The sequence below is a fragment of the Aythya marila genome (genome assembly GCF_965140915.1).
Source record: "Aythya marila genome assembly, chromosome: 1".
In the NCBI taxonomy this organism is placed as follows: domain Eukaryota; kingdom Metazoa; phylum Chordata; class Aves; order Anseriformes; family Anatidae; genus Aythya; species Aythya marila.
The window spans coordinates 43,004,540-43,017,866 of NC_139042.1; the positions used below are offsets into that span (position 1 = coordinate 43,004,540).

The 13,327-nt window shown below is 40.9% G+C and overlaps 1 protein-coding gene across 8 annotated transcripts in view; it reads right to left on the minus strand.

Moving 5' to 3' along the window:
* Positions 1 to 13,327, minus strand: part of KLF12 (KLF transcription factor 12) — a 251,068-nt gene that overhangs the window by 88,206 nt on the left and 149,535 nt on the right. For all 8 annotated transcript variants that reach the window (XM_082762378.1, XM_082762375.1, XM_082762381.1 and 5 more), the window contains one exon: positions 7,453 to 7,999. In XM_082762378.1, the coding sequence (XP_082618504.1) occupies positions 7,453 to 7,999 (547 nt within the window). The remainder of the gene's footprint in view (positions 1 to 7,452; positions 8,000 to 13,327) is intronic.

A 13,327-nucleotide genomic window follows, 5' to 3' on the forward strand; every position in this document is an offset into this window, starting at 1 on the left:
TTCAGCTGGATCCAAATTTGTGGGTTAAAAGCAACTAGATCAAAGCTCAGGGCTGACAAGAGTATGGAACTGAAGGACCAGAGGCATTCTTGGCGCTGAAGACAAGGAATTAACAGCTTCCAATAGGTGTAGGGACTCAGGACATGTCGAAATGGCCTTCCTAATCCTCCTTATGCTTGGCTTCACAAACAAAGCTGGAATACATATCTACATCATTTCCCTTCCAAACCGGCTGCTAACAAGAAACATATATGATGCTAAATCCATTGCTGATAAATATTTGAAGAGTGCGTGCTTCTGTGGTGAAAAAATCTACACGTGTCACTAGTGAGTCGCAAGGTCTGACTTTTCTAGAGATTTAAGTAGAAGACTGCCAACACAAGCTACTTTGTCTGAAACAACCTCCTTCTCAGTTCTAAGCAGCAAAGTATATCTTGCAACCCGTATTTTAGCTCTCCATTCTGGTAAGAATTACTGTTTACTTCAGTTCTTAAATATATGCGCTATCTCCAGTGACAGGGGTTCCTCCCCGAACACAAGCCTGCTTCTCTCCCTGGCTAGCCATTGCCAACCTGCTTCTCCTTTCCAAGAACCACTAATATTTCTTCCAGACACTGCGGTAACAGAGGGATTGAGATTCACATAGCAAACATTTTGAGGGGTAGGAAGGTGGAGGCAGACAGGTTGGAGTATGTACCGCCTCGAAAGATGTGTGTCCAACAACAAAAAATTACAGCTAATCCAGAAACTCTCCACCCTGGTGCAACTCAGATCCAAAATCTACTGAAATGCAGAAAGGATAATCGCTTCCCATGAAATGAAAAAGGCAACATTACTGGTTTTAATTAAGCGTCTCTTCCATAGCATGAATTATACAAGCAGACCATACAATCTGACCTTTAAACATACGGAATGGTTCTTAGATTTGTAACTTTGTACTACAAATTGCATTAACATTTGTGGGATAAACTTTACAGTTGGTGGAAATATAGCGTGTATGTGTATATAAATACAGTAGACTGTACTTTAAAAAAGTGGGTGGTGAATAACATAATCTAGTAGTATTACCTGTTTTAAATCACAGCAAAATCTGTAGCAACAGGTACTGTGTTTACTACTTATGAGTCTATCAACATTTAGGAATATGGCATGTGTAAGCTGTGAAAAGAGGAAATCCTGATATTTCTCCTAGGTCTATACACAGATGTAGCAACATACAAATAGTCTGTGCCAGTGTCTTTATGGGGGCTTACATACATGAGAAGGTGAAGTTCAGGTGTCAAATTTAAGTTTGTAATGTTTTGAGTGCTGTATTTTGCAACTTGCTGCATCTTCTGAAAACTTTAAAAACTTTAAAGAGTGAAAAAACACCTGAACCTGAAGAAAACAGAAGTGCCAAAGTTGTGGAGGTCTTTGGTGCACCATCACCAGAGGGAGTTTCTGGAACATCCTTCAATGAATGGAGCAACTCTATGAAGTATGGAGACCAGTTTTTAGGGATATTATCTTTGACAAAATCTGCCGCTAGAGGGACATGATTTGCCAGTAGTATTTGTGGATATCATCTGAGAGGAAAGCAGTGGAAAGACTCAGGCTAATTGGACCAGAGTCTGTAGGGGAATGTGCTGTTACCATGCCGGGCCGTTTTGCTCCTCTCTATCAGAGCCTCTCCTTGTTCCCTTCCACAGTACAAATTCTGCCTGGATATCTTTTCTTTCAAAATCCCAGCAAACCTTCTCCTTGCCTTTCTTGTGATTTTTACCCCTTAAGGGGATTTTGATTTTTTTTTCAGAGCTCCATACTTGGCTGGCTTTCTACAAGTGCTTATGAATACCAAAAAACAGACAACCATCCAAACTAAACCCAAGGCTCATGGCACAATGCCACAGAGGTTCTAGAGTTTTGCACCAAAAAAAGCTGGTATAAATTTTTTCACATGGAAAATGCTACATTTTTTCTGTACTCTCGGTTTCAGAAAGAGCGGAATAGTTTTTCTTGAAACTTTGTTCTCAAAGTAATAATAGAAAAAGAAAAAAAAAAAAAAAAAAAAAAAAAAGGAACAGCCTGAGGCAGAAATACAGCATGTAAAATGTTAGCCTAAATGGTTAACATATAGACAAACTTCGAGCAACTGAAGACAGGGTTTTAATGGAAACTCTTGGGCAACCTTATCCATAGGTGTTGCTACCTTCTGTGCCTCTAATTGCACCTTTGAGCAACACACGCTATTGCTGAACAGGGGGAAAGAGGTGAGGAAAGAGTTTTTCATGTATTTTAATGTGCTGGAATACTTAAATATATAATAATGCCTGGTGGTGATTGTGCACAAAAAAATCTTCAAACACTCTTCAAGGTTTTGGATGAGCAGAGAACAATGGTGACCACTGAAGGAAGCAATCTTTTCCCTACAGACAGTAGGGGAGTGTGCATGTAACTGAATGTGTGTGCACATCTGAGATTAGAGGGTTTTGGGATTACAGAAAGCTGTCAAAAATGTGTAGGTATTTAGTAAGACTTTGCAAATGTCCAGTGTTGTATTACCAACACTGATCCCAAATGTATAGTCTTCTGATTACCTTCTAATTATGATATTTTAATAAGTTCCTAAAATGCTCCAATCCTGATTTTGGCTTAAAATAGGTGAAATGAGAGGTTTTCATCCTGCAACAAGACCCAATCTGACTGAAGGGTGCTTTTGTAGCATGATACATAGGGAATGCAGTGTGTGACGCAGGACCTGATGGGATGCTCACATCTGTGCCTGGTCAAGTTATGGAGCAGATCCTCCTAGAAACCATAGTAAGGTGTATGGAAGACAGGGAAGTGACTGCGGACAAGGGAAGAGCAACTGCCATCATCTACCCGGACTTTAACAAAACCTTTTATATATTCCCAAACGGCATTCTTTTCTGTAAATTGGAGAGACGTAGATTTGAGGGATGGACTGTTCAGTGGATAAGCAATTGGCTAGATGTCCACATCCAAAGGGTAGTGCTCAAAGCCTCAATGTCCAGGTGGAGACCAGAGAAGAGTGGTGTCCCTCAGGGGACCCTGACTGTTTAGTATCTTCATTGGTGACATGGACATGTCACTGTCCATGGGGGTGTTCAAATAAAGATTGGACCTGGTGCTTAGGACATTGTTTAGTGGGTGGCATTGGTAGTAGGGTGATGTCTGGACCAGACATTCTGGAGTTCTCTTCCAACCTTAATGATTCTATGAATCTATGACAGTGGGACTGAGTGCATCCTCAAGTTTTCAGATGACATCAAGCTGAGTAGTGCAGTTAACACTTCATAGGGAGGAGATGCCATACAGAGGGACCTCGACAGGCTTCAAAAGTGGGCCCAAATGGAACCGATGAAGTTCAACAAGGACAAATACAAAGTCCAACCCATGTGCAGGGACAATCCCAACTGTACAGGATGGGTGACGAATGGACTGAGAGCAGCCCTGTGCAGAACTTGGGGGTGTTGGTGGATGAAAAATTCAACATGAGCTGTCAATGTGTCCTTGCAGCACAGAAACCCAACCCTATCCTGAGCTGCATCAAAAGCAGCATGGCCAGCAAGACAAGGGAGGTGATCTTCCCTCTCTGCTGTGCTCTCGTGAGATCCCACATGGAGCACTGTTTTCAGCTCTAGGGTCCCCAGCACAAGAAAGACATGAAGAAAGACATTAGAGCAGGTCCAGAGGACGCCCAGAGGTCTGGAGCATCTCTCCTATGAAGAGAGGCTGAGAGAGCTGGGGTTGTTCAGCCAGGAGAAGAAAAGACTCTGAGGAGACCTAAGTGAAGTCTTATTTAAAGGGAGCCTAAAGGAAAGATGGGGATGGATTCTTTACGAGGGAATTTAGACAAGGGATAATGGTTTTAAACTAAAAGAAAGCAGACATACAAGAAATATAAGGATGAAATCCCTCACTCTAAGAGAGGTGAGACACTGGAACAGGTTTCTCAGAGACGCTGTGAATGCCCCATACCTGGAGGTGCTCAAGGCCTAGTCGGATAGGGCTTTGAGCAACCTGGCCTGGTGTGAGGTGGGACACGGGGAGTGCCCATGGCAGGAGGTTGGAACTAGATGAGCTTTAAGGTCCCTTCCAACCCAAACCATTCTGTGACTGTATGCTGCTAGCAGCTCATGTACACGGGAGCTAACTCTCTGCAAACTCATCCGGTTTTCAATGCTGCAGAAAAGGTTTGATTTAACGTGAAACCTTGTGACTGAAAAACATGAGAGAGGAGGCAGGACAGAGAGCAGAAATGATAAGCACATTTGGAAGGAGAAAAGTAGATCTGTGATTCTCCTGAAGGACTGGACTGTGACTGAGAGCACCAGGATGAATGATTTAAGGAAGCATAGCAATAGAAAAGCAATAGAAAAGATGACAGTATGGGATAGAAATATTAACAGATAAGGAGGGAGAGATGAAGCAGAGCTGCCGAAACTAATGCTTAAAGGATAGTCTGGAAAGGCCAGTAAAGTTAAAAAAAAAAAAAAAAAAAAAAAAAAAAAAAAAAAAAAAAAAAACCAAGGAGGTGAAAAGAGAGGAAGATAGAGGAGGAGACAGATTTCTTGTGCTGAACGGAAGAGAGAATTCAAACAGAACATGAAGAAAGATGTTTTTGCTTCAACTCCCTAGAAAGCAGCTGTTGGAAGGACAGTTTTGTTGGAGAGGAAGATGGACTTTATGGTTCCTGTGAAGGATTAGGGGAAGCAGAAAGACATCCGAGCAAAACATCTGGAGGCTGGATTAAAAGAAGGTGGTAGCTTGGGAAGTTTTTGCAATAAAACTAAAAATGAAAAGGTTCTAGTCAAACCTGGGAGGAAAAGCAAAATTCACCACAAGAAAAGTAAAACTGGGATCCGGAAGGGAATAACAATGAAAAATACTTATCTATATATCCCATTTCTTGCATTTTTTCCTAAGTACCCGTGACTAGAAAAATAGGAGAGATCTTAAATTTGGTCTCATGTAATTGTGTAAATCATGTAATTTTAGCATTGAAAAATGCTATCTGCTCAGGAAATCTCATTCAGGTGAAAAGGGCTTAGATATAGGGTAATGTAAAATACAAATTCAAGCTCTTCCCAATCACAAGTCTGTATCATCACCATTGTCTCTGATTTAGACCCAAAGCAGCAACAATACAGGGATTATGAGACAAATGTTCTCTATCCGTGGATTGACTTTGTTTCAGTGTGTGCATTTTTTTGGTTCTGAAAATGATCAATGTTCATGTGAAAGTTGACAGCAGTGACTTCACATGTTTCTAAATCTGCATTTCCCCATCGCATGGTAGAGGATTAGCTACCAATTCAATTCATCCAAGATGATGTGTTAGCATCTGTGTATATTTATTTCTTGTTTCCAGCACAAAAGCTGACTACTGAATGGAAGTTAGTCTGTGCATACATGAAATTTGTTTCCTCAGTTAATCTATGCAACATCACTGTTACATTTATACTGTTTTACATTAAAAAAGAAGAAAGAAAATCACACTTCAGCAAAAGATGACAAAAGATGACTACCTAGAGTAGATTGCTGCCCATTATTCTTCTATTGTATTTTTTCAAATTAACCTGAACATTTATATAAAAAGAATTAGTGATAGCAAAATGAGTAAAACTGATGAGAAAAAAATAAAAATAAAAGAAAGCTTAATCCCTTCTTTTTCTTTAGCTATACATTAATAGGTGCTGCAGGGCTGGTTAATGATCTCTGCCAATAATCATACAAAGGAGAGATTGTCAGGGCAGCTCAGGAGGCCTAGAGCTTGTGGGCTGAAATCCCTATAGCACATTAAATTCTGGAATTTGGTTGACAAAGCCAGGGTAGTGAATTTCCAGTTTTACAAGATCAGGAGGTGCTTCACATGGAGGAGACTATTACCAGAGCCAACTAGCACCTTTGGAAAAAAAACAAATGGGAGAAATTCCGGATGAGCTCAAGGTCAGGTGCTGCTTAAAGCTCCAAAACCAAAATACAGACTAAAATTTAACTTTTTTTTTTTTTTTTAAACAATACAGTGAAACATTCTGCTTTCATTTATCACTTTTTGACAAAATGCCACAAGGTCCTAAAACTACATCATAGTATGAAGTGTACTAAGATTTCTTAAGCTGCAATTTTGAGGCTTAAAAAAACACAGATCTGCTGTGTGCTTGTTTCCTATGGTCTATGCCTGTCAAAAGGACACATCCCATACTTGGGAACTGAGGGAATGGGAGGAGAACCAAAGACTGATGGACAACGAGATACTACTAAACAACAGTATGATGCATCACTGTGGAATGATCCATCACCATACAGTAATACACAGTCGTCAGTGCATCAAAAATAGACAGGAGAGTTGAAGAAGAAAGGTCTTGCAGTTGTAGAGATTTTTTCGTTATGCAATTAGGTACTCAAGAGATGTTATGAGATGTATTACTAAATGCCCCATAGCGTCATAAGCCCTAACATAAGGTTATCTGTCAGTACCCTCCCATTCCACCTCATGCAATACCTCATTTCAGGGGAGAATTGATCATATTTTATTCACCCATAAACAATGAACCTTGAAATGAGTCTCCCTCATTCCCTACATCATGTTTCCATCCCTATCTCTAATGCCTTCTCTACAGAGTTACGCTTTCCAAAGCATCCGAGCACATCTGTTTTCTCTTTTCTTCCTCCACCCACCATGTCACCATCTCTAACAATTTTTGCTGCCTTGGTAACTGTTGCTTTCTCATTTTTTCTTGCTCTCCAGCTCCCCTTTTCGTGTTCTTTGGACTCCTCTCCAAGGAGTGTATCTGTCCTGGCATGTGCTTTCCTCCTCCCTTCACACCTCCATGAGCCTCTTATGTCCTGTGTCTGCAAAAATCATTCCCAACATATACACTCTGTGTGGTTTCCTTCCCTTTTGCTGTTTAATCTGGAAGAGGCAACCTAATTCAAAATATTGCACTGCCACTCCTTGAGCCTAATAAAACCTACTTCTCTGCAGCTGCTACCATTCTTTGTTCCAAAAGCCTTTCCTTCTCGTGTTCCTAGAGCACAACAAGTGCTTTCTCTTGCATGGAAACAACCTCTCTGACTGTCTTTTCCCTGCCAAATCTCTCAAATCTCTCTCTGTCCTTTTTTTTTTTTTTTTTTTTTTTTTAGAACTGTATCACCTGGTGAGTTTTCCATGTCCATCTATGAGGGAGGATCGATTTCAATACTTGACATGAGTTGCCTGAGCACTTATCACCACTGCTGACCTCAACCCTTTTTTTTTGTATTTATTTTAAAGAGCACCTATGATACGGCTTTTAGAGGTTCGTCCCCAGTAACAAAAGTTTTATGTCCTTCCAGCATATGACATAGCAAGTTTGTAAACTAACAGCTTTATAAGGTTGTTATGTTTTCCTCCTAGAAGAATAGTTTTAGAGATGCCACAGACGCACAGAACCAGTTCCACCTTACCTTTGACATGGCTTCTCCCGTCCTCCAACAGTGGTACTACTATAGTGTTGTTCATATTCCCAGGTGATCTCACAGCTGTATAGACAACAGGTACCGACTGTACCACCACGGGTATACGGTGCACATGACTCATTTTGTTGGACTGCAAGTTCATGGGGCTTGAAGGTGGAACTGGATGGATAATGTGCAAAAACTGCTGGCCTCCAACACCAGATGCAGAGGCCACAAGAGGACCTGGAGTTAATACTGATGGAACAGATGCTGCTGAGGATACTGACGTTATTACCGTGGGCGATGAAGCTGGTCGACTAGAAGAAGAAGAAGAAGTAGAAGTAGAAGAAGGGGAGGAGGCTGATGCTGTCATGGAAACTGGTGAAGATGAGGCTGCTGTAGGGGACGATCTGGCTTTGTTTATTGATAAGTCCACTGGTTCAGTCTGTGTTTGGAAATGGTCTGTAGATAATGAATCCTCCGGGGGATCTGCCTTCATGTTGTTAAGTAACAAGGGTACAGCTTCCATATCTGGGTAGTTGTGGACGTTTGGAGACTGTTGCGGAAAGACAAAGGACATATTTTTAGTTACATATGTGGCTAAAGGTGATGTGAACACACAATTGCTAACACACGCTTATCAGACAAGTTGGTCCTGAAAACCACAGGATTTGTTCCTCTTTCTTGCGTCAGCTTGTAATTTAAAGGACAAATCATGATACAAAGCACACACCTGTTTAGTTTGAACAGATTATAAAGAAAAATTTATATTCCCATTTCTTAGAAGGTGTCAGGATTAACTGTTCGAAATCACTCTGCTTCTTTGAAGTATTATCAAACTGTTTGGCTGCAAAAATTTTTAAACCTCCACAAGTAGCCACTATTTATATTGACAGAATATTTCCTCCTTAAGTACACCTCTACGCCATTGTGTCATCCCCAATGGACATGGTCACCAATGTTTTTCAAGCAACTTTCCAAATGTTTGAAGATTGTAATGTCCTCCTGCTTGTCTACCTTTTTCTAGTCTAAGCAGACATTGCTTCATCTTTCTGTCATAAGTGACCTTTAAAAGAACAAGCCTTAGCACTTGTTTGCTCTCTGTAGCAATTTTTAATTTTGTCTACACCTCATTTCAGAAGGTTGCACCTTACACTAAATGCATCAAGCACTTCAGTTCAGCGTTTGACTTTCTGCATTCTCTACTGTTACAGATAGCGAACTTGCAGGTCAGCAGACAGCCCCACGCTTGTATGCTTACCCTCTTAAAGGTAACAATGGCTGCAACAATTCCTTATTCTGAATTAGCATGTTAGATATCCTTCATCAATGCTACATTTTATGTTTTTTATTTATTTTATTTACTAATTAAGTACAAGTTTCCTGAATTTGAAAAATAGCATGGTGCTTAAGGCCAACTCTTTCAAAGCAAATTTATTCTAGACTGGTGTCATCTGCTATTTTTATAGTTTTATTCCTTATTTCTATCGTCAAAGTGGTTAATAGAATTTTTGAATAATAATAGTAAGGCAAAGATAGATCCCTGGAGAAGACCATTTGATATATCTTTCCTTTTTGACAGTACATCATTAATAACTACTCCTAAAAAATGTTTTTCAAGCAATTTTCAATGGGAAGAGCAAGGAAGGACGTGCCCATCGATAACCTGGTAGTAAGACAAAGCACAGCTCTCAGCTCCTCAGCTAAATATTTCCATGGCACTGCACTGCAGCACTGACGCTCTGTGGGCTCAGTGCCACAGGCACACACACTTCACTACCTACTGTAGTAGAGAACCCAACCTAGACAAAAAACATTTGCCAAGCTACTTCAAACCTTGACCCAAAACAATTCTTCCATACACAGATCTAATAAATTATCTTTTTGTGGTACCTAAACAGCTCTAAATGCATTCTCTCATTCTCAAGATAATAGTATTTATAAAAAAAAAAAAAAATCAACATATTGTCAGAAACATTTAAAGCCACAAACATTTTAGTTAGTCTACGCTAAGTAGGCTTACAATCAAGCAAGCTATGAATTTGCTTTGGGATTTTTATAATTAACTATGTTAAATATTTTCATTGAGAATCCTCTTGGTTTTGTGTCAGAGCCAAATCTCATCACAGAATGGAGTTCTATTGCAAAAGGAAAATAGAAACACTAACATTAAAAATTGTAAGAACAACAGCCTAAGTGGATATTATCCCCAGCATGCTGAAAGATGAGATGTTTAGTAGATCCCATATATTCGTCTGATTTAGATATGTTATTGGACCTGACATTTCCCCCCATTTGAAAGCAAGAACATTTCTGGAACAGTGAGTCTCTTGCTCTATTCATATACAAATCACCTTAAAACAAAGGGACCCCAATTCATCTGGTTGCTAGACCCTGCTGTTCTCCTGTAACACAAGTAACAAAAGCAAAAATCCTCTTATAGTGTTAAGAACACAGAGTAAAGAACAGATCACTTTTCAAAGCCTGTAACAAGTATGAGTGACCAGGTTACAAAAATCTCTTCTTCAACAAGGCAAAAAGGTCTGTAATTGCTCAGTGATGACTGCTTACAACTTGCCCTTAAACACCTTATCCTGGTTATCACCAGCAATGAGACTCTGCATTAATGCAATGATAAAAACAAAACTATACACGTCCATAGCACAAGTAGATTGTTTTACAAATCCTGACAAGAGTTGACAGAAGTTTTATATATGCAATAGGCAAACAGATTGGTTCTGCCTGACAGAGAGACTGGGGATAGAGCAAAGGCAAGGTGGAAAGGGACACCCTGTACACCAAAAGCTTCATATGACTGAAAGCATCATCTTTTATCTTACCAGCTTGAGAGAAACAGGGTAGATGGGATCAGTCCATGTACAAGAGAGACACAGGATCCCCATGTGTCTCTCATGCACATTTCCTTGTGCATGGGGCTGGGCAAAGATAGGCTACAGCAGCATCCAGGGGTAGATTTTTCTTCGCTTGTTCTAAGAACAGGTCTTCACTTGTTCTAAGAACAAGTTCTAAGTGAATTTTCTGCACTTGTTCTAAGAACAGGTCTTTGTTTTACTGAAGTAATTACACCTAGTCTTTTGGGACAAGAAGAAAAAAAAAAAAAAAAGAAAAAAAAAGTATACTGAAGCAACAGTCTACTTACTGTGCAAATCATGTTCTCTTTTAACAGCCCTTATATATTTACTCTTGTATATACTTAATTTTGCTTCACACAATCCCTATATTGCATTTGCCCTTCAGTATGTACACTCTTTCCAATCAGTTTCTCGATCGGTCCTTTGTACGTGACTGCAGTCACCACATAATATGGTAGTACAGGTACTTTTACTATTCCAGCCTTCAGTAGTGAGACTAAACTTGAAAAACTTACAATCCCTCCATGAATTTCTCTAAGGAAGATGAAAACTGGTTTGCACTCCGATGTCCTCCTTTCCCTGCCAAAACACTTGGATTAAGAATGTCTTTGCTTTCATAAATTCAGGCTCTCTCTGACTTCAGTCAACATTACAAAAGCCTCCAGGATACCATCAACTGCTTGTACATCCTTATGCTTAAGACAAAAATTGTAAACAAATTAGTTTTGTTTTGTACTGGTGGTGGTCAACAGAGGTGTCTACTCCACCAACTTGCTCCTCAGCAGTGACCCACACATAGTGCAGGTGTTTCGCCAAGATCTCAGGATTTTAACCTAAGCTGCCAAAGCTCTATTTAAATTGTATCTGAATCAAAACTCTGAATATTAAATTATCTTTATTTACTGGACATGCATGGCATAACAAAACAAGACTTCTTCCAATGACGATGACTATTCCAGCATTAGGAGCTACATGACTAGAAGTGGAAACTAAGCCAAAAGGGATAGCTGAATACTCAGCACTTTACTTCTTAACATCTTCTAAGAACATTATTATCTGAGATTTAACTGCTCATTTCCTTACACAGTGAGTGCGGCTGTTGGTTTTATTTAACGGAACCACATCTTTTCTAATTCAGAGGCTCACAACACTATTGCTAGCATATTCAGAGGTATACCCTCAGCCATTTTTTCAGCTCATAAAGTCAACTGGATTAAAAACAAGAGTGTTATAGTTTGTCCCCTCTGTACTCCTGCCTTTCTACTCTTATCTACTGATCTGGGCTTCTTCTGGTGCTGTGGGCTTGGCTGATGCTGATGTGGGGGTCAGAAACCTATTTTCCCCTGTCATCTCCCAGAAATGCCTGTGTTGGTTTTTTTCCAAACTTTGTTCTGGTTTTAGGGGTCTGAACTCTGTTGCTGAAGGTTTGGCAGCCTCCAGGGCATTTGGTGGGTCAGAAAGGGTTCAGCCTGAGGTCCCTGTAACCCCGTGGGCTGCCCTGGACACCAGCCCAGCCCACAGCGGTACGACACGGGGACATGTGGCTCCATGTGGCTTCTCTTGTCTCACTGCTCCTTCCCTCTGGTGTGAGGGAGGGGAACAGCTTCAGACCTTGCTGCAGCTGGGGCTCAGAGGTGAACTGGGAGATGATTCTCCCTGCAACAGAGCCACCACATCCTTGTGCCTGCAGAACGGGACTGTTAACCATCACCTGAAACCTGGACTGAAACAGAACCCCAAGGCAGATCAGGATGGCTCCCTACTAGAAAAAGGCTGCCAAACAATGCCGTATTCTCTTCTAGTCACCATTCTTGGCTCGTGCTTTTTGTGCCTGCCCTTTAAAGCTGTGCACCAGTACCCTCTGCAGTGCTCCATTTCATTAGCTTGCCGCTAATGAATGCTGCCAGGCACGTAACACGTCATCTCCCTATTCACAAAGCATTTGTTGGCTGTGTAAAAAAGCATTCCTTACTGCCCGTTTCCCCATCTCTCATGGAAAAAACAACCAGCCTGCTGCACAACCAGCCACAACACCTCGAGAGAAGCAAGGTACAGTTATGGCTGATGCTGAATTATCTGCCGGATGGACATCCTTTCCTGCACAGTTAAACTTCACCTTCTTCCCAATCTCCTGAACACTACCTCCTTTTAACTTCTGGTAGGCTTAATTTTGCAGCAGCCTCTCTCCACTCCTGGCAATCTTCTTGCAATGTCAGCATTGTCTCCCATCCATAAGAAAGCCATGAAGAGCTCATCCTTCCCACACAGCAGAGGTTAAAATCAGTGAAAACCCAAAAATCTTTTTCGTTTTTAGCAACTCATCCTGGCAGCTTACACTCATGAACTTCAGAGGGTACTAAACTTCAGGGAGTCTTCATGCTTTTGTGGACTTTTATCGCTCTGCACGGCAGAGTTTACAACCCCCCCAACAATCAGCTGTCCGCTTTTAAACTGCTCTTCCTTTCTGGCAGCATTCCCTCAAGGTCAGACGATTTGTAAGAAAGCGTACCAAAAAAGCTGTCCTTGATGACGGAAACCGAACAGACTAAATTTAGCATTTTATAAAATAAGCTGGCTTTGAGGACAGGAAGTGAAAAAATAAATTGCTAACCATTTAACTCTTCAAACATCACACAAAAAATACTGCTTAGTTGTCATCGTGCTGCCACACCTCATTCTGCTCTGGCAGCAGCGATTTGAGGCAGGACATTTTTGTTTTGTCAGAGCTAAAGGAGGGTGTGATGAGAACATCATACATACTTTTCATTTCTAAAAAGCTCGCTACTATCTTAGCCACGTCGTCGCCACAGCTGCACCAAAGGGAGGAGTCTGAGCGGTGCAGGTACACGGTCTGCTGGGCTGGCAGTGCAGAACCGTGCCCAGCTAAAACAGCTTGCAGCTCCGCCTGTCATGCTTGGAGGGTGAAACCCAAATTACCAGGAATATTCTGCAGGTCACAGATTTTAACACTTCACGGTAAATAAAACTCAGGTTAGGTTTGAAATAACAAA